The sequence below is a fragment of the Passer montanus genome, unplaced genomic scaffold, assembly GCF_014805655.1.
Source record: "Passer montanus isolate IOZ18808 unplaced genomic scaffold, ASM1480565v1 scaffold27, whole genome shotgun sequence".
In the NCBI taxonomy this organism is placed as follows: domain Eukaryota; kingdom Metazoa; phylum Chordata; class Aves; order Passeriformes; family Passeridae; genus Passer; species Passer montanus.
Window position 1 is genome coordinate 3,766,147 of NW_024367372.1, and position 22,423 is coordinate 3,788,569.

Below are 22,423 nucleotides of genomic sequence, written 5' to 3' on the forward strand. Positions count from 1 at the left end.
AGAAAACAGTAATAAAGAGACAAAAGCAAAGATGGAAAGAACATTCTCCTTTAAGACTAAAGCACTACATGTTTTCTCAAGGTTGCTTAGGAATGCTAAGCTTTGTCTGATGTGGCTTACAAAAAGATGGGGAGAAAAAGATTGCTATTGTAAGAGAACTGAAGCTCCAGAACACTCAATATTGCAAAGTAGGCTACTTCCCCTCCCATACAGCAAAAGCAACACCACTTTTATAATCTAAGAGAGTATTTTCAGCAGAACTGCAGCTGGGAGTTAGTTAAGAGTGCACTATGTATCCCATTGCCAGCAATGGGATAAAGCATGGGAAAGCTGGTGACAGAAGCAAACTACATTAGCCAGGTAATGACTGAAAGCTTGCACTGTCCTTCAAATTAAAGGAAAACAATGGTTAGAAAAATGTACATGTAATCACATTATATATATATATATAATATATGTTTTTACTTTATGACAATCAGTGTAACACAGGGAAGCCAATATATGGGAAACAAATAGGAACAAGCCCTGGTTCCAGGCAAATTTTAATATGGGAAAGTCATGAAGTCACCATCACATTGTTATGTGACGGCACTGCCTCTTAAAATGGACTTTACAGCAGTTTGGAAAGCTGTGTTCCATCCTCCAGCAGGCAGGGTAAGGAGGAAATTTAAATTATTTTGGTGTTAGACTGGTCATTTTAATTAACTCTGAAACTGCTAACACTCAGTATATTTCCACAGCAAATGTTTTTTGCGATTCCAACTGATGGAGTATTTTTAAAATAAACACTTAAATTACAAGCAAATACGGCACCAAAAGGAAAAGCAAAAGTGAGTTAATTGCAAGAATATTTCTACCAGTAAAAACAAACCACTGACAAGCAATTGTACACCAGACCACAACCAGGACACTCAATCAGCATTACACAACTTGGCCTTAGATACAACTGCTTGGGATTCTTGCAGAAATGTCACCATTCAGGACTGCAACACAAAGGATGTCTTAAAATATTGTTTTAAAATACTACGAGTTTTTTAGCATTATGACAGACAAAATGTTACTCTTCGTTTCTTAATTGATTCTGCAAAATTAAAAAATACAAGGTGGATGAAGCAGGAGACTCCTGGGAGCACAGCAGGCTGGTGAGCTGTTAGGTGATGAGCTCCTAGGCTACTCTGTGCAACTGTGTACTGTACTTACCCCGTTCCACTCTACGCTCATACTCACTTCCTCGCCGCCATCAGGGCCACTCTCGTACTTTACCACATCCACGTTGAGGCTCTCCCTGCTCCGCCGCTTCTCCATGCTCTCAGGGTCATTCAGCACCTCGGCCACCCTCTGTTTGTGAGCATTGTCAAGACCCTGAGAATTGGATAGAATGGGAGGAGGCTTTACCTTGTTACAAGCTCTGTTAAGCTACAGCTTACACAGGACAAAGGCGCTGAGCAAGGAGTAAAACCAACCCACAGTTCCATCAGCCCAGCTCTGCTTTCAGAGAGCAGCCGAGTTTCCCTAAGTTGCAAGGACCAACACAGCATGAAGTGAACAGTTTAGCAGTTTGAGAATTCACTGACTTGCCTTTCTTATCACTTGTCCAGGCCTTGTGGTGTTCATGTCACTTACCCGAAGCAATCTGGCAATCAGCTAAATATTTAAGCAATTTACAGATCATCAACCATCAATGTAATTCTAAAGTTTTTTACCCATCAAATGGTGCAGTTTTCACCTGCCTTTGGAGAGGTGTCTGGATATCTAATACTTCAGAAACAGGTTGTGTTATTTAAAAATACTGACATAGAACACCTGGCATTAATGTAATTTTCCTTCAGAAAGAAATGACATAGACTAGAAACTTGTGATGAATATACTAAATATATGCTCAATATATTTACTTTGTGTTAAAGTATGCCTATTAATTATAAAATGATCTTTTAAGTATCTTAGAAGTGCTAAAGTAGCTTCTACAAAAACACAGCACTAAAGGCAAGATCTTTAACACAGAAACTAGATAATATCAAAACTCAAATAATCTTTATTTTCAGTTTTGTCTTCTTTATAATAAATCTACTCCACATCATAACCGGTATTTGCTGACAGGAAGAGATCCCAGATGAATGCCTTATACTTTACAAAATATTCAGCATCTTCTACACTACAGCACTAGCAGCAAATGCAGCAGGGATGTGTGTGGCAAATCCATAAAGCCAACCACAATACAGAAAGTGAAAAGGATGCCCAAGTTCTTAATAGTGCATGAATAAGCATGAAAGTTGTTTTAGTGGCATGGACATGTCAGGTTCTTGTTCCCATGTAGCTGTTTCTCCCTAAGTGAAGAGCATTACTTGAATGACCCAGAATAAAAAGGTAGTGTTAAATGCCTCTGTTACACAGCATTGTCTCCTACACATGTAAATCTAGGAGTATATATACTGCCATATATTATGAATTAATGGAATAGGTGGTATATGATGCACAGTGAAATTCTGAAGCATCCTTAAAAGTAAAGAGTCAGCAGCAAGCTTCTAGAAAAAATACAAGTCTTATTTATTCTCATATTTAAAAAATGAAATTAAAATTAAACATTCATGACACTTGTTTACTTGTATTTTCCTACTTTTCTTTCCATTTTAACACCAACTGACAACCCATGTTTTCTTGCCCAGTCTTAGACTTAAAAGTGTCTTATAAATGTCACTTATCAAACTATCCAAAAGAGAAATAGAAAAAAAAGCCAATCAACCCACAACAAACCCCACCTCTCTTCTACCTTTTAAGAGAAGAGAGAAAAGATTACTTGAACAGTAGATCTGAGAGCACAAAGAGAGTACCTCACAAGAAAGTCCCCACTGAAACTGTAATATCTATCCCATTAGTTTACAGAATAACAAAAGGTTTCTGTTAGTCAGTTGTATAAAGCAACTGAACATTTTCAATTCTGACAGCTCCTTATTAAAAATAGAACAGTATGACTGGCAAAGGAGATTTCCAGCAGAACCTCCCCATTTTCCCCCAGCTACAGTCTGTTTCCCAGGACAAGCAGCCAATTAATTGAGGACTGCTGGCCAACACAATGTTTTCTGCTCTTTCATTTTCCACATAATTTCACCCCCAGTTTGAATCATGTCCCCAGTACATGGTGCCACTGCCCTAACAATTAACCAAACTGCAAGTGTTAAGATGTATCAGTTTATTACCAGTTCAGTCTGAAATTAGAGGGTGACCAGGCACTGAAAGCTTCTATATTCTGCATACAGAAGTTGAAAATCTGCATGACCACGATGCAGAAACATCATTCAGGTGAATTTTCATACTTGCCTGTTTACGAGATCTCATTGCTGCCTCTTCTAATGTTTCAGCAGCTTCAAATTTGCCCTGTCGTCTGTAAAGTGCCCCAAGGTTCTTTAAAGTAGTTGTTACTGTTGGACTATTGAAAGAAAAGAAAAATAACTTGATGTAAAGTATATACTCATACAGTAAACTCCTCTCAATTCACTAATAAAAGCTTAAATTAATACAGTGTTTATAATATTTTTGTAGTAATTTATTCTCACTTGAAATGCACGATAGTGTACTTCATGTACACAGAATAACCTGCTGACCCCTCTCAAAGTCCATCAATGTCTCTGTGCCTAGCCAACACCCCTGAAACTGGAATGCCAAAACCTTGTGCTCCTCAGCTGCAGCTCAAGGTGAAAATTTAGCTCTAGATGAGCGTATCCAACTGAATAATTGTGCAGCTTCCAAAAAAATGCTTATTCATGCATAGAGAGACCATTAGAGAGACCACATGTAGCATGTGTTAGTCACAAAAGTAATTAACAGCTTCTTTCATCAGCTTTTACTTAACACCTATTTGAAGTTTCTATGCATTCTAATGTGCTTGAACAAAAGCAAAAAAATTGCCCATTTCATTAACAAGTCTCACAAAAGAGACATTTTTGTTTCAATGGCACAAAATTAGCTCAATCATAGTATTTTTGAGTGAAGTTTTGCTCCACTAACAACAGAGAAAAGATCTTATGCATTAGAATGAACAAGTACATGAAAAACCAATAAAATATATTGTACACAGAACTCAGGACGGAGGAAATAAAAAGCGATTTCAACAGTGCAAGCTTGCTGATTCTTGTTAAACATGAGCATTTGAATACTCAATAAACAAAAAATTCTCACTGACTATCAGTACTAGTTGCAGATTTTTTCATACATTGCACCACCTACATGTTAAAAAAGCTGCAGTGGAACAAAATTCAAGGAAACAACAAAAAAAATTCACCAACTATAATCCAAGTTGAAATCCTCGTTTCTCTCCTTTCACTTCAAAGAATTACATTGTCATTCACACAACTATAATCTTGAAAATTTAGAAACTCAAGTAATGCTTAGTTGTGGCAGTTTAGCTTTGTTTTCTTGTGCCAGCTAGGTAACTAGAGGTGCAGTTATTTGCAGTCTCATTTCTGGCCCTCTCCAGAGGCCCTGCAGGGGCAGGGAGGGCAGACGTGCCAGGGAGTGGAATAGAGGGAAAGGTGACCCACGCTGCCACTGAAGGACTGCCAAGAACACAACTGGTGCAATTTCATGTCACTGGATCTAACCAGCCTCGAGTAAAAGCAGCCTCAGGACTCGAAAACTGCTGCTGTATTCCTGAAAACCACTTTGAGCCTGAAATTTGTAATACTTTCATTTTTATAGTCCTAACCGAGGAGTTGCTTTGGTTCCATTTTTAAAAATGCTTCAATCTGAGACACTGAGTATTAATGAGTTGTGTGTCCTGTAAAGAAGTTACTCACCTATCAACTTTGCAAGCTTTGTACCAGCCACCATACTCTCCAAAAGATGTGCCATCTTTTTGTTTTCCCTAAAACAAAGGTGTAGTTGAAAAAAATATCTGATTTGCAACCTAAACAAATATAACCTCCAAAAAAGATTTACAACAATGGTCTTACTTTGCATTCTTCCCTCTCTTCTGCATGCATCCAGATAGGCTTATTTTCATCTGATGAGACAAGAAAAGTATTTTACACAACAAAACTACAAGGTATTTAGATTTTCACTACTGTGAAATGAAGCTGAGAACCAGGGAATTATAATATTGCTGCAAAAAAGCCTTAGTGTCCATGCTACAAGCAGGAGATAAATAAAACACACAGCTTTTTTACAGTTTTACAATTCTGTCTCCTTTTCTTATCTGAACTTAGAAACAGTTACTTCTGAGAAGCTTTGAAGTCAGTATATACTGCCACCCATTTGTCATGTGTCTAGTTCTGTGCTAGAAAACATGAATTTATTTCTTTTATCCTAACAACTACTTTGTCATCTACTAAGTGGTGCATATGCTACTGTCATGGAATGCAGTGAAAATGCTTTAGTGGGATTTTTAGTTTACAAAGTGCACATGACTCCACTGTACAGTGTAATTCTTAATTTAAAGGTATTTTCCCCATTCTTTTAATATGTTAATGGAGAACTTGCATTAACAACGTCTTTATTTATGTCACTAAAATCCTGCATGGACTTTTCCCTGTGACTGGAAAGTGATGTACATTTTTCTGCCTCTATAAAAATACCAAAGTTGGTTTTAGTATGGTGTAAGATAAATTAGGCCAGAAACAAAATCCATAAAACATAAACCCACTAAGTCCACCTCATGTTTTTGAATCAAATGTTTGCTGCTGTATCTAAAAGCCTTCTTATGATGAATGTTACCTCCAACAGATCTATCAGCTTATCTTTTAAGTCCACCTAAAGCAGACAACAATTTTAATCACACTATTGACTTCTTGAAAAGTTTTATTCCATAATTACAAAAGTAAAACATAAATTGAAATCTAGGCACTCAGTTTCTTACCATCTACAGAGCCAAACTCCCGTTCATGAGCACGAGTAAGAATCTCTTTGTATAAAGTTTCCGCTTGCTTAAACTTGCCCTGTTTTAGATAGCAGGATGCCTAAAAACAAAATACCCCCCAAAAGATATCAGCACATTGCTTTATTTGTCTTTATAAACAAGAAATACAATACATTGTGGATAGAAGTGCATTTCAATTAATGAGAAATTTTGTCTTAGGTCTACTTTGGGAAAGGCTTACCAGATTGTTCTTTGTTTTTGCAACATTTGGATCATCTGGTCCCAGCTTAGTCTGGTAGATTTCAAGTGCCCTCTGGTAGTAATATTCAACCTCCTCATATTTACCCTGGTTCTGGCATAGCAAAGCCAAGTTATTTAACTGCTTGGCAACATCAGGGTGATCTTTCCCCAGGACCTGGAAATGAAATACACGATATTAAAATATTCTCTAATCATCACATCACAGTCCAAAAATAAATAATTTAGAAACATCCTGTTAGTCTTATTCCTCCTCAATTCAACAAAAGCAAAAGCTGCATTTCAAAAATATGAAAATTACTCAATTCTATTGCAAACTGAGAATGATGCATAACAATCCATAAGATTAAGTATTAAAACAACATTATAGGGAAATTATTATTTATAGAAGCCAGAAGATGCAATCTCATGGACTAAAATAAACATCCACATAGAGAATAATCAACTTACAAATTTTAGCTAAGTTTCATTTTTTAATTCCAATGCTCTTGTCAAATCAAAGACTATTTAGCTATGAAAGGGGAAGGAAAAGGTAAAGAAGGTTTCTCACGAAGTACAGAATTCAGCACATACCCTGAGTGCTCCAGCAATTCCGTAGCACTACTGGAATTTCCTACTGTTTTGAATTTCAGACACTCCTAACTACTAGGCATTGTTAATTCTGGGGTTTATCTGACAGATCTACCCAACCAAAGCATAAAAAAGTAAGCATTTAACTTTGCTTTCTCCTTCACCAAGTCCCTTTAGAGGCTCTGTATTTGTCACTCATACCTTTTCTCTGATTTCCAGAGCTCGCTTACACAGCGGTTCTGCTTCTTTGTACTTTCCCCGTTTACCATAGAGTACTGCAAGATTGTTAAGAGTTGCTGCCACCTGTCAACAGCAGAGAAACCTTAAGTGCACTGAAATCTGCTGATACAAATACTTAACAAATGAGCACATCTGCAAGGCATTGATATTATTAAATTTTTCCATGCACAGGACAGACCTCTCGAAATAGTGAAGAAATTATTATTATTAAATGCATACATACACAACAGAGGAAAGAAAAAATAATTTTGCTTCCTTTGTGGAAATGTCATTTAGTGCACACACCTTCATGGTTTTTTCTTACAAAGGTACCTCTCACATCTACACTTTGAGCTGCCCTTCGTCCCACAGGCCACAAAAGTATCCCATGAATTTTCCAAAGGCTTGATTTGCATTTCATTTACAAGCAGCAGTAAATGAAACCAGAAGTGCCCCTTCAATCTGAGTATAGTAAAGAGATTTGAGTAAACAAAAATCTTTCTTCACAAATTGATTTTCCACAAAAAATCGAGGCAATCCAAAATCAAGTATGGGCAAATTATTTATGGTGAAACAGCACTGAATAGAATGTGGCCTCCTTCCTGTGCTGTTTAAAGACAAGCCAGGTCTTAAAACCTTTCCCTGTTGAGTTTGACATTAGAATTAGTTGAAAAAAAACTGAGTGAAAACCAAACTAAAATGATGATATTGCATGTATACAAACCGCTGGATGATCTTTGCCCAAAGTCTTTTCACGGATGGCCAAGGCATCATTCAGGAGGTTTGCTGCATCTTTGTATTTGTTCTGGTCTCTGAATTGTAAAGAGATGTAATTAACACTGGGGGTTCAGGAATGAAAAATTATAAAAATTAAGCTGGGTTCGCTATTGACCTTAAGATGCTACTACAAAAGAAGACTAAATGAGAATATATTTATGAATTAGGAAGTAGAACCCTGAAGCCTGTAACTGTAAATAGTTTACTAGTTGAGGACTATACTGAGCATGTACCATTTCTACACTGATGCCCAATTTCTACCTCTAGATTACCTTGAAATGGGTAAGCAAGACATGCCCCCTCAGTAGACAAAAAAAACCAAAAATCAAACACAGCTTCATTCCCAAAGCAAAGGTATAAGCAAAAATACAGCAACTTGTTTGACTTTTAAGTATAGGGAGACATACAAATATTTTAGGAACTTCTTGGGAGTTTTAATAATAATTTTAAAAGAAAAACACGGAAAAAAAATTCTAGTCTGAATGTTAAAATGTTGCAGTCAAATACTAATTATTTATTTCACTGGTAATTGTCAGTATACCCACCTGTACACCAAAGCAAGTATGTTCAACATAGTGGCAACATCAGGATGGTCATGACCTGAAGTCTTCTCCAGATCTTCAAGAGCTTGTTTACAGAGAGGTACAGCAACCTCATATCTACCTTGGGAAGCATACTGGATAACAAGATTATGTAGGGTCCGTAATCTTGCTGGAATTTCATAGCCACCTTGTTGGGCAGCAGCTGCTGCACTGCTGTGCTGCTGTTGAACTGAAAGAAATCCACAAAATTTAAATGTGTATAAAAGATGACTCTAAATAAAACATCTCACATGAGTGCTCAGTAGCACAAAATGAGACTAACTGAATTTTATTTCTTCAATACACAGAATTAGCATTAGAACATACTTCACAGCATTAGAACATACTTCACAGCAGTCAGGCTGCCTTCAACAGTGACAGCTGAAGTATGACTGTTTTATTCTTCATATCCTGCCCAGTATTGTATTACTATTATTTTTACAATTCTCGTAGCTCAAAGAGCTAAATGTAATAAACAAATGAAGAAACCAGGAAACTATTTCAGCTCAGCAAACCATTAACATTCTCAAGATTATATCACAATTTTGCACATAAAACTACTGCTGTTTTCATATGGAAAGGAACACTAATATACATAAGCTAAATACCTGCAGAAAAGCTTTTTCCTTTATTCTTCTTCTCTAAACATACAATTTTTTTTGATTCCCTTTATCTGCTATGCCAATGATCACTTAAGGCTAGCACACAAAGGACTGAAACACCTTGGATGTCAGAAATAACAGCTGCAAGACAAAGGCCCTGAGTCAAAGTCAACCTTTAAGTTTTACTCACTAACCCTCAAGCTTAGCCACTTATTTTTGAGTAGCTCCTAACCTTTGGTTGTTGCAACTCTCATGCTCCCACTGCCCCCAAAAAACTCCTTTTCTCTTCACCTGACCAATTTCCAAGATTCAGAATATTCTGTCTTGTTCATTTTCATTAAACTCTAGAGAATGAGTTTATCGTTCTCTGAGCCTGGTTTTATTCTCTCCTTTCTATTAAGCACAAACCACTCTCACAGAATGTGAAAGGATTTTTATGTCAGTGGAATCACACAAGTCCAAGCCTATATCCAAAATCACTGCCTGCCAAAGCACTGAAGAATTCCAGCATTTTTTTTGAAGGTCAGAGAAATCACTGACATGTCAACTTTGTCTTTTGTAAAGTGAAGTAAGGGAGCTTTGCCTCTCAACCTTCCAACTACAAAATTCGAGGGTAGCAAGGATGAGCTGGGAAGGAGCTCATGATCAACACTGACCTCCTGCAAACTCTTCAAGCCTTCCCTTCAGTGCTGGCTATGGTTAGCTTTACTATGCAGACAAGAATGCAGTGTGCCTTGTATGCATGCTCATAAAGGAAATTTGAAATTTGCTGATAGCAAAGGTGAGTCCCTTCAGACATTTTCCCTCAAGTCATTTGTCTGGTAAAAACCATTCTGCTCCCACCACACTGCACTGACTCCACAACATCAATATGTTCTATGTTTACAAACATACAAAAACCATATTCCACTAAGCAGAGCTTACTTATCTACCAAGAGCTTTTTTCAATCACACTACCAAATATCTACTTCAAGTTCCACAGCACATCCCTCAGTCCTGCTCACCTGAAGACAAACAATGCTTCCACAATTAGTATTAAAACCAATGCAGACAATCTTGGTGAAGGACAAAAGACTATAAGAAAAAGATACTGAAACCTACCACAAAAATCTAAAATCAGATCATTAAAAAGGTCACAGAATTCACTCTCTAGTCAGAATCTGCCTCAGTCACTTACAACTAACCATGCTGAGGCCCCAAAGAAGGATAAGAGGAGAAATTCTTAATTTAAATCAGTGTAAACTTTACAGCGGCTAGTAAACTCTAAAAAACCTAGGCCCCAGTTCTGTACACACCCATGTACAGGATGTACATTAATGACTGGATTCCTGATTCTAGCAGAGCCATTCACCACTCCAGCTGTGTTGCAGAGATCCTCATGCATGGATACATTTTTGTAAAGTGCATCTTTATACTCTGCACTGCAGAAACACACCAACAATGTAACCTGAAGTATACTTACTTCCTTGTCCTTGGTCATCTTCATCATTGGGAAATAGATCATCCAAAGGCTCTTTGGTGGAATCCGTATCTTTATCCTCCTACAGAACAATCCCAAACCCAACAAATTAAATCTAAGGCATGAGAGCACAGGCCAGTTAACCAGCAATGTTAAAGGAAAACCCCACATTCAGAATTGACAAGAGTAACATTTCCCACTGAAGTTTTATAAAGGTCTTGTATTTTAATGTATTTACACACTCTGTCCCAAAACAATACAGGACACCTTCAGAAGGGCCAGAAATAGAAATGAGGTCTCCTAGATTTCAGTCTCAATTTAAGCACACAAGAACACATTTGCCATTCTCACAGAGGCACTAGGTCTCATGAAAGCACCCACTGAAGAGTAAGCACTGCTCAGTACAGAACTGTCCATGGTATCTTTCTTAGTCATGAACAGTTATAGTTGGGCAAGGGAGAGGAATAAGGAGACCTCAATTTCCGAGTACTCAACTTCTGTACAAATAATAAGATTTTGCAATTATAGTCTGGATGGTTCAAAAATCAAAAAACAAAATAAAACAAAACAAGAACACTTGAAATGAAGTTCATTTCCATTAGTCTCCATCTGGAACCATATTAATTTCTACACAATCCATCAGTTTAAAATTATTTTAAGCATCCAAAGATCATTTGAAATGTAAAACGAAGACACAGACCATCCCTCAGTCCTGTTTCCTAAATGCTGAGTGTACACAATAATAATAGTTCAAGTTCTCAGAAATCATGGGCTCAGTAAGGAGAAAACCCAGAGGCAGAACACATTCTTATTTTTCTGGCTCTCCATTCAACAACTTTTTCCACAGATGAGAAAAAGCCAACTGCTGCTGCTGGCATTCAAATTCAGTGATGGAAGAGTAAGGGCACTGTAAAACCAGCAAACTGATGGGACTACATCTCAGGTGAGACGTTCATAATTTTAAGTGTTGATTCCAACCTCAGAGTCTATACAACTATTACAAAGGCTAGAAACAGAGACTGTCCATATGGTTAGCAAAACTATTAAGATGCCTGGCTTACTTGGACTCTATTTGTTAATTAAACTTCAAATAATGGAGCTATTTAGTTCATTTGCAGAGTACTGTCTGACAATACAGCACATCACAATCCCAATATTCCCTCCTCTGCCCCTTTTCTGAACAGGCTTCACTGGCAAATCCATCTACAAATACCAAGTCATGGAACAGCACTGAAAAATTTCAGGGGCAACTGACCAGAACAACTCTCACCACGTACAATATGTTAAAATGATTTAGTCAAGCAGTCAGTTAAGCATGACTAAATCACACCCATTTTCAACCACTGAAGTTGCTGAAATAATTAGTTATGAAAAACTGCATTTTCCAAGACACGACTGAGAAGGTCTGAACACAGAAAATTAGATCCTTCTCTAGAGTGCCACCTAACCTAAGGAAGAAAAATAAAATTAGAAAATTAATGGCAAATAAATCAGAAATCTTTTTAAGTAGTAAGTTCCTTCTGTAAATTAAAGTTGTGTCCATTTTCTCTCTGAACCTAATAATATGTAACACAATGTGCTTGTATACATGCAGATGATCCTGAAAGGGGATTCAATAACATCTTATCCTTGTTTAAATTCTCAACAGATACAAAAGGTATACAGTGATTTCAAAAGACAAAAATTAAGTATTTTTCCTGCAGCCAAAACCAGCCAAGTCCTCTAGGTATGTAAAATGCCTCATAGCTTAGATTTCTCACTTATTTTTACTGCTCAGTTTATAGAAGTGAGATTTTTGCTTTGGTCCAGTTCTTCACATTTTTAATCTACTAAATGAGCATTTATCAATTTTGTTCCTCATGTATTTTATTATCTGCAGACAGTAAAATATATACTCTCTTAAAATATTTTAAGAGAATAATAATTCTCTTAAAACAAGAATGAGCTCTCAGAATGATTCTGCAAACTATGTGACAATAGTACAAGGTAGTATTTTAATGACAAACATATCTAAGGGACAAATAAAACCCATCTGTTATTTCTTGTTAAACAGGCAGATTACAACACATGTAAATGTAAGGTGCTTTTACTGTTTTATCATGGAGGTACTTACTGATGGTGAAATATCATCATCATATTTTTTTAATTGATTCATGAATTCTAGATGTTTCTTCTCCTCCTCCAGCTGAGCCACAGACTGCTCACTCTTCTGTAGTTTCTGCTGTGTATTGGCGAGCTCATCCCGTAGCCACTGATTCTCCTGGCACAGCCGGCGAACCTGAGCCCGCAATTTCTGCTTCTCTGATTCCACTGCATTTAAGTGATTTGACAAAGCCATCATTACCTGAAAAGCAGAATGTGTCACATGGCATACTTCCCCTGGAATGCACTCCTCTTCATAACATACAAGGCTTTTGTTATTTAAACCTATGTCAGCTGTGAAATCTGGTAAACATTCCTATTTCTCTTCATTTTACATACGGTTCTTACTTGTCCTCTAAACCTTTTTACCATTTAGAATGCTTTGGGTTGGAAGGGGCCTCTAAGATCAGCTCTTTCCAGCCCCCTGCCATGTGCAGGGACACCTTTCCACTAGACCAGGCTGCTCAAAGCCCCATTCAACCAGGCCCTGAACACTTCCAGGGACAGGGCACATTCCCCTACCTCACCACCCTGACAGGGAAGAACTTCTTCCTAAATCCAATCTAAACCTACTTTCTATCAGTTTGAAGCCATTCTGCCTTGTCCTACCACTACATGACCTTTGAAAGTCCCTCTCCAGCTCAAGAGAGTTACAAGAGTAACCCCTTCTTCTCTTCACCTCTCTCAGCCTGTCTCCAGAGCAGAGTGCTCCAGCCCCCATTGTCATCATGTGCCTCCTCTGCACTTGCTCCAACAGGTCCATGTCCTTCCCTTGCTGGGTCCCAACCTAGAGGAACTCTTTACTAAATAACTGTTTTCCATGACGCTACCGGAAGTTAAATTTGTTTCAGAATTCCCTGAACATGAAATATAATCTTAAAATACATGAAAAATTTGAACTAGATTACTGAACTGGAAATCTTTCCACTAACATAAAATGGAGCAGTAATACTTTCAACTTGCAGGATCACAAAAATAACCTAAGAACTAACAGAGAGTTCTAATTTAGCACCTTCCAGACAAAAAAGGGATTTGTACACATGCTTATAGCTCCTAAAGATGAACACCTCAGCATAATGGTAACACTTGAAAGGGATATTTATTTGAGTGAGATCTGCATGTGCAACTTAACACACAATTTATAGATGCACTTTATACTACTAATCATAAGCTTGAGTGTGCAGACTTTCAAACACAGTCACAATAAGGGCAAAAATAGAACACCCATAAAAGCAGCTTACTTGGACTGGGTGTTTTTTGCTGAGCAAAGTTAAATGAAAAAGGAGCTTATTAAGTGAAAGCCAAACACTACCAGCAGAAGATATTCTCCTTTCACTGTTTATGCAATCTCCCACTGACACATGTAGAACAGCTGGCAGCAGTCCCAGGATGCACACCTTGCAAGAGTGGACCACTGGTGAGAGTACAAATCTTTCAGATCTGGTAGACATCCAAGTTACCAGTATTTCATCTCCTCAAGTTCATGGGTTTTTTAAAAACAAAGTTATCTTTAAGTGGTTTTAAACTAAGTATTTCATGTGAAACAGATGGTGTCCTTGGCTGAAATTTCAGGTGTCAAAATACTCACTAAGCCTTTAGAAACTAATTTTTCCTATGAAGGTAAGGAAAACTCCAGGTATAATTTCCTAATTTCCTAATACCAGTCCAAAACTCCAGACTTCAGCACCTACCTATTTACATATTAAAAATTGTTCTAATATTTTTAATTAGTTGGTCAATTCAAATGGTGGCATTTATATAATGAGAAAGCATATTTAGAAAGTTGTGATAATAGGGTCAACGCATTCAAACACTGAAGAAGCTACAATGGCAAACTGAAATATTTTGTAGTCTTACTCACAAAAATTAACTGAAAGAAAAGTCCGATTACTTCTTTAGCAAAGTTAGTTTCATTTCCATGGAAATAACACATCACCAAACCTACATGCATGCCACAAAAAACTTCTATTTCCGTATCTTATATTTAAAAATTGAAAAAAAAAAAATACTACATTGTTACAACTTGAAGCATTCAGGAAGAATAACCTTATCAGGTCTGAGAGCAGCAGTTTGAAGTGTAATTGGCTTCCTAACAAAGGAAGCAAGTGCAGACTTCTTGGCTCCTCACCACTACAGTTCACAAAGTACCACGGGAGGCAAACAAGGCAGGAACATCTGCAACTGAGGCTCCTGAGAGAGTCAAGAATCAGAACTGGCTTCTCAGAGTCCTAATACTACACAGAAGTTACTCATTCACTTGCACAAACAACCATTAAAGGTAATTCAACTATTGCAATTTTACTCCATGTATCTTCCAGCATTTTCCTGCCATCAAAGAGTGTACAATATATACACTAAAGCCTGACAGTTTGTCCAGAGCTTCTGCATTCTCCTGTCTGATAACCCACTTTTCATTCTCTCAGTCTCAATTCACCATGATCCAATGCACACAACTTCCAGATCACCACACAATAATAGCTCAGTCCAGAAGAGAAGTCTGAGCACAGTTACAGACCAACAGAAAGCCTGTTAATGTAGAACTAACTCATTGGCATTTCAACTCATCTGCAAACACTCTTCCATTTTACACTAATGACAGTTGTATCACATCATTTCAGGTTTTTGACTTAGTACCAAATATCATAAAGTTGTACTGTAAATATAAGTCCTGACAATCCAATAAACACACAACTTTTCACTTATCTTCTGCACATGGTATCTTCATTGACTGAGTCCATAGCTCAGACTCCTCTCCTTAATGCATTAGTCAAAGATGTTCAGATACTGTACTCAGGTCTTAAAGTTTAAAATGCTTTTAGTTTCAATTTTGGTTTAGTAAAATGTTCAATAAAAATTAGAGATTCTTAAGTTCTAAAAGCATTATGTGCTACTATAAAAAAAAATCTGAGTCAAGGGAATATAAACATGAATTTAAGGCTACACCAAAGTTCAAAGGCTGAAGCAAATATATTTATTATATGTGTGCTTGTCTGAGACCTTTCTATGCCATCTTTTAGAGTTAAAATGCCACTGCTCAGTTCTTGAGCTGCTTGAACATTACCTGCCTAATGCCTGATGTGGAAAGTCTAAACAGAAAATGTTACTGTCTCCCGGATGTCAAGTGGAGCTCAGTCATGAGTTTCAGTGCTTTAACACTAACCACATAATTAGTTCTGTAACACAGCAAGATGTACAGCAACTACCTCTATTAATTACAGCAGCTTTTGTCCATTATATCCAAGAATAATGCAAATGTCCCAGCATTTTACTAATATGTGGGGAGAAATGTCTGAAATGCTTCATTTTTACCACAACTTTACCTGTGCTTCACTAAGGCCAAGCTCCAGCATCTCCAGTGACTTTCGAATCATGTTTGATTTTTCTTCAACCAGATTAGTTTCATCATCTTTCTTCAAACATTTCAATGTTTCAAGTAAGCTCTGTAAAATTGAATTGTGTTCATTCTTCAGTGCCTCTAGTCCATTTATAACTTGCTTAGTTTTGGCAATGATTTCATCTTGAGTAAGCTTCTCCAACTTCTCTTCCTTTAAATACACCATTGTGGACATGTTTTCATACATTCTGAAATGGAAGAGTATGCTAGTTAATACAAAAGGAAAAATAAAATAAGCATGTATGTATATAAGTGAATAAAGTCTGAAAGGTATATCCAGAATACAATTACATTTGTGCACAACTTTTACAATGTTTCATGTCCTGATTTTGAACAGTTTCAACTTCCCCAGTTTCTATTTCCAGGTTTAATATTAACACTCATTGATAAACCAAAAAACAACATATAATGAAACACAAATGTGACATGGCATTAGAATTTGTAGCAACTACTGAAGAACAGGGCTGCATATCCAGGATTCTGGTTTGTGAAAAAGCAAAGTGGGTGGTGTATAAAATACACACTACAATAAATATAGCTATTTGCAGATCCCACTGATCTGTAGTTCTCTAAAAAAAAAAAAAACACAAAATGGAGCTTGAAGAATTTGAAGAAATACCACGCAGCCTTCTGAAAGAGTTCATCAGTCAGTCATGAGAAAAGTCATCTTTCTCCTGTAAAAACGTAACACCAGCCTCATCCTTTCCCAAGGACTACAAAAGCTCTTACCACCATGTATTTGGAACATCACAAAGTACCCCCTTGGACAACTTTAATTCATTATTTTAACTCTGCACTTAACAGATAGATATTCAATTGCCTACAGGTCTAGAGGCAGCTATTTTGATGAAGATGCAACACCTGTCTCATGCCAGAAAAAACAGTTTGTATAATACAACCCTTGCAGCAAGAAACATTCCACTGTGCTATTTTATCAGTATCTAATACATTACACTAAAGATAGTAAATTTCTTGATGTTTGTCAACACCTCTACCAAATGCAAATGAAGACTCAAAAAAGTTTAAAAACTCACATACTCTATCACATATGCTGTTACTGAACTGACAAACAAGCTTATAAATGTAAAAATGTAAAGAGAAGACGCACAAACCATTTGACCCTTTTTAAATGTCACCAGAGAAATGTTCTATAATGAAAATAACGACTTGAGAAATTACTCCCCTATATCTCAGTTATTTAAATCTTTGAGTGAACCAAAAAGTATAAATTAAAATAAAATAGGAAAGATTTTTCAAAAGCAATAAGTTATCCCATTTATATGAAGACACCTGGGTAAGCACTGACAAACCAATGTTTAAAATTCATTAAAACTGTATTAAAACTTTGTATTACAAAAGCTAGTCTAATTTTAGGAGAAAGCAAAAAAAAATTAGAACCCTTAAGTCTTGAATTAAAACTGCTGTAAGAAGATGCATATGTGCACATCATGACAACAGCCAAAGGATGCTTATGCTTTTGTATTATATTAAAAGGCTGCTCTTTCTGTTTCTGTGTGCTGAAATTACCCTCTCTATGGTGATCTCCTGCAATACAATACCCAAGAGGCATAGTCACTTGTTACCAAACAAAAGCTGTAGGTGACAATAGGTGTTTTTTTAAAATAATCTATTGTCTGAAAACACTGAATTTGGGGAAGCGTGAACTTGGTTTTACCCAGATTTAATACAGTAACTCCATATTCACAAATAAATCAATATGAAACATATAAATCTGTATAAATTAACTAAACTAGCACAGCATAAGAAATTAACCCATGAAGACATGATGAGGAGAATGATATTTACACATTTCCCATTTCTAATTTGAAAACTATGCTTAAAAAGACAGTTTTAAAGTACAGACTCTCTGAAGTTCTGTAGAAAAATGAACTGCAATTTAATGTGGACCAAATTTGCAAATAAATTCTTCTAACACACAGTCATATTGGAAATTGTTACAGATTATGCTAACTTGAGCACACAACTCAACCCTAATTAGCCTTGGCACACTTTCACAGCCTCAATTAACAATTTCCATCCTGAATGCACAGAACTGAACCCTGGATTATAAGGAAGTAAAACACGCAGAGACATCTAATAAAGTGACTATTTGTGTATCTTATATGAACAGAGACAGCAGCAGTTCCTTCTGCATGCCTCAATATTCTGTCATTCTACAGCAAAAATGAAAAGCAGATGTTTGCATACAGATATGTAATGCATACATAGATGCTGCTTTTAAAAAAATTACACATTTTAAACACCTCAATAGAAATAAAATTAATAATAAGTCATGAATACAGATAAATTAACAGCCATGAATTAAGAGATAAATTAAAAGGTCCATAGTACTGGCTGAATACACTGAAGCTGCAAATAAAGATGGCTAAGCCAGCACAGCAGCTTCTGGAAAGAGGAGAAGCAGGTTGAAACATGATGGGGCAAAACCACACTAAAACCATCCCAGCAGCAGACCTGCTTTACGAATACACTCCTCCTGTCTCAATCCAGTGTGCCAGATTTTTTAGCTGCCTCATTCCAACCCAAATGCAGCTAAAAGCTTCCATTGCCTCTGCACTACCAGTACAAGGAATCCACTGGAGCTGGAGCCAAGCCAAAGGCTGCATCAAGACACAGACTGATGAACTGTTAGAATCCCAGTCTCTCCCACTGACAAGAAAGGAATAAATATTTTGGGGTAAGTTTTGAGGGATGTCTATTGGTGTTCAGTTTTATAGATTGTGTTTGGGAGAACAATTTAGAAAACAGGAAGATAACAAACATATAATTTGTCCTGCTATCAAATCTGACTGTTTGCAGGAGTAATATTTATTAATAAATATCTAATAGCCTTTAAGGGTGAAGGTGTAGTGCTATCATGATTTTTTTTTTAAATATACTTTACAAAAGATCACTGCCTGCTCACCAAACATGCCCATATTTGAATACATAATCATATAACTGCAGAGGGTTTTGTAAAGGGCAAGGACTTGGATTCAATGATCCCTGTGAGTTCCTTCCAACTCAGCATATTCTGTGATTCTGTAAATTAGATTTGAATATCCTGAGGCAGCAAACGCCACACAGGAAGCAAACAAATGAAGTTTGTATGCAGGATGTATACAGAGGAAAGGAGACATAACCTAGCCAGCCTTTCTACTGCCACTTCTCAAAAAATGTTAACTCTTTCTTCCTATACATTTTCCCTACAGGAAAAAAAATGGTGTAGGCAAAGCTTCTCAAGCTCCTGTAAATTTTGTCCTGCACTCCACTGCACTGCAAATTTTACCTGGGCAGGAATTTTAGATTCAAATACTAGTTTTTAGCTCAGTGTACAACTGAAAACAAATCAAAGAATTAAGATGTACAAAGCTTTATAAAACAGAATTTTGGATGAGGAAAAAAATATGCAATGCAGCCAGAGTTACAGACTCACTAGCTGGCTTAAGAAACTTAACCATTATATTAAGTATGTGTCTGTGTAGATCTTGAATATTATCCTCCTTCTTTGTTCGTGATAATATTGACTATGCTGAAATCCAAAAGTTACTTAATGCTTTCCAACTTCTAGAAAAATCAAGTCACTGCCTTAAAACACACAAAAATTAGTTAATTTTGACAGATCAACATAAAAAGCCCTGCAACTAAAGAGGTTTCCACAACATTTTGTAAAATAAACTCAAAACAAAGACATGGACTGAGAATAGCAAGAGTCTGAACCAAAGAAAGCACAAAGAAAGCAAAGCCAAGCCTTTCAGTCATGTAACCACTGGGATAATCTCATCATACACAAACAACTTAAGTGGCTGTTATCTTTAATCAGTTTAAGTATTTTGTTATTCATAAAACTTTCAAACCAACTACACTAGAAATGCTGACATCATAGATTTCTGCCTAAATTCTGCACAGACTTACACATATCACAGCCAGTTCCGAAGCTCTCCAGCTCATATTTAAACATCTCTTACAGAGCTTTTCCTACCCAACTGCTTTTAAAGAAGAGTCATTTTCCTGCAGATCTCCTCAAAATATTCTTATGCCAAAACAAGTATGAATCCCTCTTTGCATAAGAAAACTTATCAAGAAAGAATTTCATTCTAAAAACCCACAAGATTTTTTTTCCTTGACTAAAGATTTGCATGGATCCTAAAAGCAAATAAACAGAACCATCCTAAATTTTGTTCCTTGTTATGAATCCCTAAGGACTTCCCCTCTCTGTATTGATATTTTTATTATTTAATGGGTTTCAAGTACTAAAAGCCTGGAAGATAAATTTTTAATGTACTTAGTGTCTGATCACAATTGTTGTAAAATACAATTTAAAATAAATAAATTATAAACCTTCCCAAGTCTAAAATGCTTTGGCAAGCAAAATTCTCCCTAAATTTTTTCTCTGAATGTACAGGTAATAGGAAACATAGCTGAAAATGAACAATAATGTGTTTGCATATAAAAGAGTAAATCATCTTCCCAACAGTAAAAGCTGCTGCAAGACTGGCTCAAGCCATACCTAGGGGCTCTGTCACCTACATGGACTGCAAATTCCACAAAGTTACAGTGAAAAGTTAAACTAATTTTGAGCTTTTTGTATCTGTAATAGGGACCTAACAGTTCACTGTTTCCTAACAATAATCAGTCTATTCAAGGCTTTTAACCCTAATTTCACTCTTAGTCCCTCCTAATTAAATGGCAAGATTCAGCATCCTACATCTGCCATGTCTTTGTTTCAATTTTATATGAGCTGCAAATTACAAGCCATTAATTCCCTGCTAAGAGCAAGAAACGTCTCATTACATCAGGAAGACACCATCTTCAAATACTACCAGCTGCTTTAACTGCTAATCTTCATAATGTGGAAAACTGCCTTCTCAAGCAACCATCAAAACATTACAGGGTGTTCCAAGCACAAAAAACAAAACAAAACAAATCCAAAACCAAAACCAAAACAAAAAAACAAAAAAAAAAAAAACCCAAGCAACAAAGGCAAGAGATGAAAAACAGTTTGGGAAGGACTTAGTAGTGTGTCAAACACTGCATTAGCCACACCCCTCCTGCAAGCAGCTCAGTAACAGCAGAAATGACAAGGATGAATTACTCATGGATGCCTTTCATAAGCTGAGAAAGGTATTTGTAAAAGCACTCAGATAATAAACATCCAATTTAGACTACATTGCTGTTATGGTTTTCAGTCAGAGTCTCCAAGCCTGAAAGAACAATGATTACCTGTGGTTGTTTTTTTCAAATTTAAGATGTTAAATTTTTCTTTACCTGTGAGACTATTTCTGCTGTCGCAAGTCATATTCCCATAAAGAATATTTATAATCTTTCCCTTTTTGTCTGATTTGCCTTTCTTTTACTTAAAATGATCCCTTATAGTTAGGAATTTTGTTCCATTACATGATCATTAAACTCCCAGAGGAAAGTAACTTTTCCCTCTTGACATATTCAGGACTGCAGCTTTCCTGCCAGTACTAATCATCACTCTTCCCATCATCTATATTTGAATCTGCATAAAATAGAAAATCTGGAACTGCACCTGCAAACAGTGTCCTGGTGGAGGTCAGACTTAAGGCACACTGGCTGACCCAGTTCTATAAACAGAACACTGCTGCACTTCTGCACTGCCTCGGGTTTCCAAGTGCGTGAGCTCAGAAAGCACCTTCAGCATTTAACACACAGGTACAGAGCTACCTTAAAAATAACTCGGTGAGGACAATCAGCAGCACATTCTGGAGGCTGTAAATCACTGACCAGAAGCAGGTAAGAGGATGGAGTTGCACATGACCTAGCAACCAGTATTAAGCTACAGAGAAACTTGCCCTCTCCAAGAGGAGTCACTTTTTTCTACCAATTTCCAGCTAGTAAGCATCTGAATTTTAAAACATCTTTCTGTGCTCCTCCTTCAGTTCAGAGCTAGCCCTAAATGTAGAAGTCTGCCCTACCACTTGGTTTAAAGTGAAGGTATGCTAGGTAAATACTGTAAAAAGGACATTTGTAGTTCTTCAATGTCAAGGGTACATATCATCACAAGAAAAGCTCAGAATCACATCTGGAATTTAACTACAGCCTTAACATCACAAAATGTCTGTGTTGGTAAGTAAACTGGACAAACACTCAACCTTTGCAATTTTGGCACTTCTAAAGGTAAGCCCAGAGGTTTCTGAAGAAATGCATGGGACATTAATAATAAATAAAGGACAGATTGACTAAAAGGAGTAAAACAAAAAAACCTCTTGAATACTGGCAGAAATTTCCACATCTCCAACAAGGCTGTTGCTTTTCTCTCATGACTGCCAGGAGCAGCCTACTCTCCACATGGCAGCAGTGGGAGGAGGCTGTGTGGCCTCACGTTCTACCCCTGCACCACAGCAGCATCCACCTCTGAAAAACACTGCCAGCCTCTAGAAAAACCCAGTGGCTACCAATAAACCCATGCAGCGCATTAAACTATGTTTAAGTGAAGAGGATTATGTACTTGTTTAGCTGAAGAACATAGCCACTGTACATCTACCTTGATAAATCTTGGAATGTTTTCATGTTGGGGCCTGCTATTAAAAAAATTTAAAATCATAC

General features: G+C 36.8%; 1 protein-coding gene across 5 annotated transcripts in view; it reads right to left on the reverse strand.

The window, feature by feature from the left end:
- Positions 1-22,423, reverse strand: part of KLC1 (kinesin light chain 1) — a 47,724-nt gene that overhangs the window by 14,533 nt on the left and 10,768 nt on the right. For 3 of the 5 annotated variants that reach the window (XM_039712522.1, XM_039712520.1, XM_039712523.1), the window contains exons 2-13: positions 15,777-16,038; positions 12,428-12,658; positions 10,318-10,396; positions 8,218-8,443; positions 7,620-7,707; positions 6,878-6,979; positions 6,090-6,263; positions 5,849-5,948; positions 4,947-4,996; positions 4,791-4,858; positions 3,316-3,424; positions 1,201-1,362 (exon numbers count right to left, since the gene is read on the reverse strand). In XM_039712522.1, coding sequence (XP_039568456.1) covers positions 1,201-1,362; positions 3,316-3,424; positions 4,791-4,858; positions 4,947-4,996; positions 5,849-5,948; positions 6,090-6,263; positions 6,878-6,979; positions 7,620-7,707; positions 8,218-8,443; positions 10,318-10,396; positions 12,428-12,658; positions 15,777-16,037 — 1,650 coding nt within the window. In that variant the 5' untranslated portion in view covers position 16,038. The remainder of the gene's footprint in view (positions 1-1,200; positions 1,363-3,315; positions 3,425-4,790; positions 4,859-4,946; positions 4,997-5,848; positions 5,949-6,089; positions 6,264-6,877; positions 6,980-7,619; positions 7,708-8,217; positions 8,444-10,317; positions 10,397-12,427; positions 12,659-15,776; positions 16,039-22,423) is intronic. The other 2 variants (XM_039712521.1, XM_039712524.1) reach the window with 1 other exon arrangement.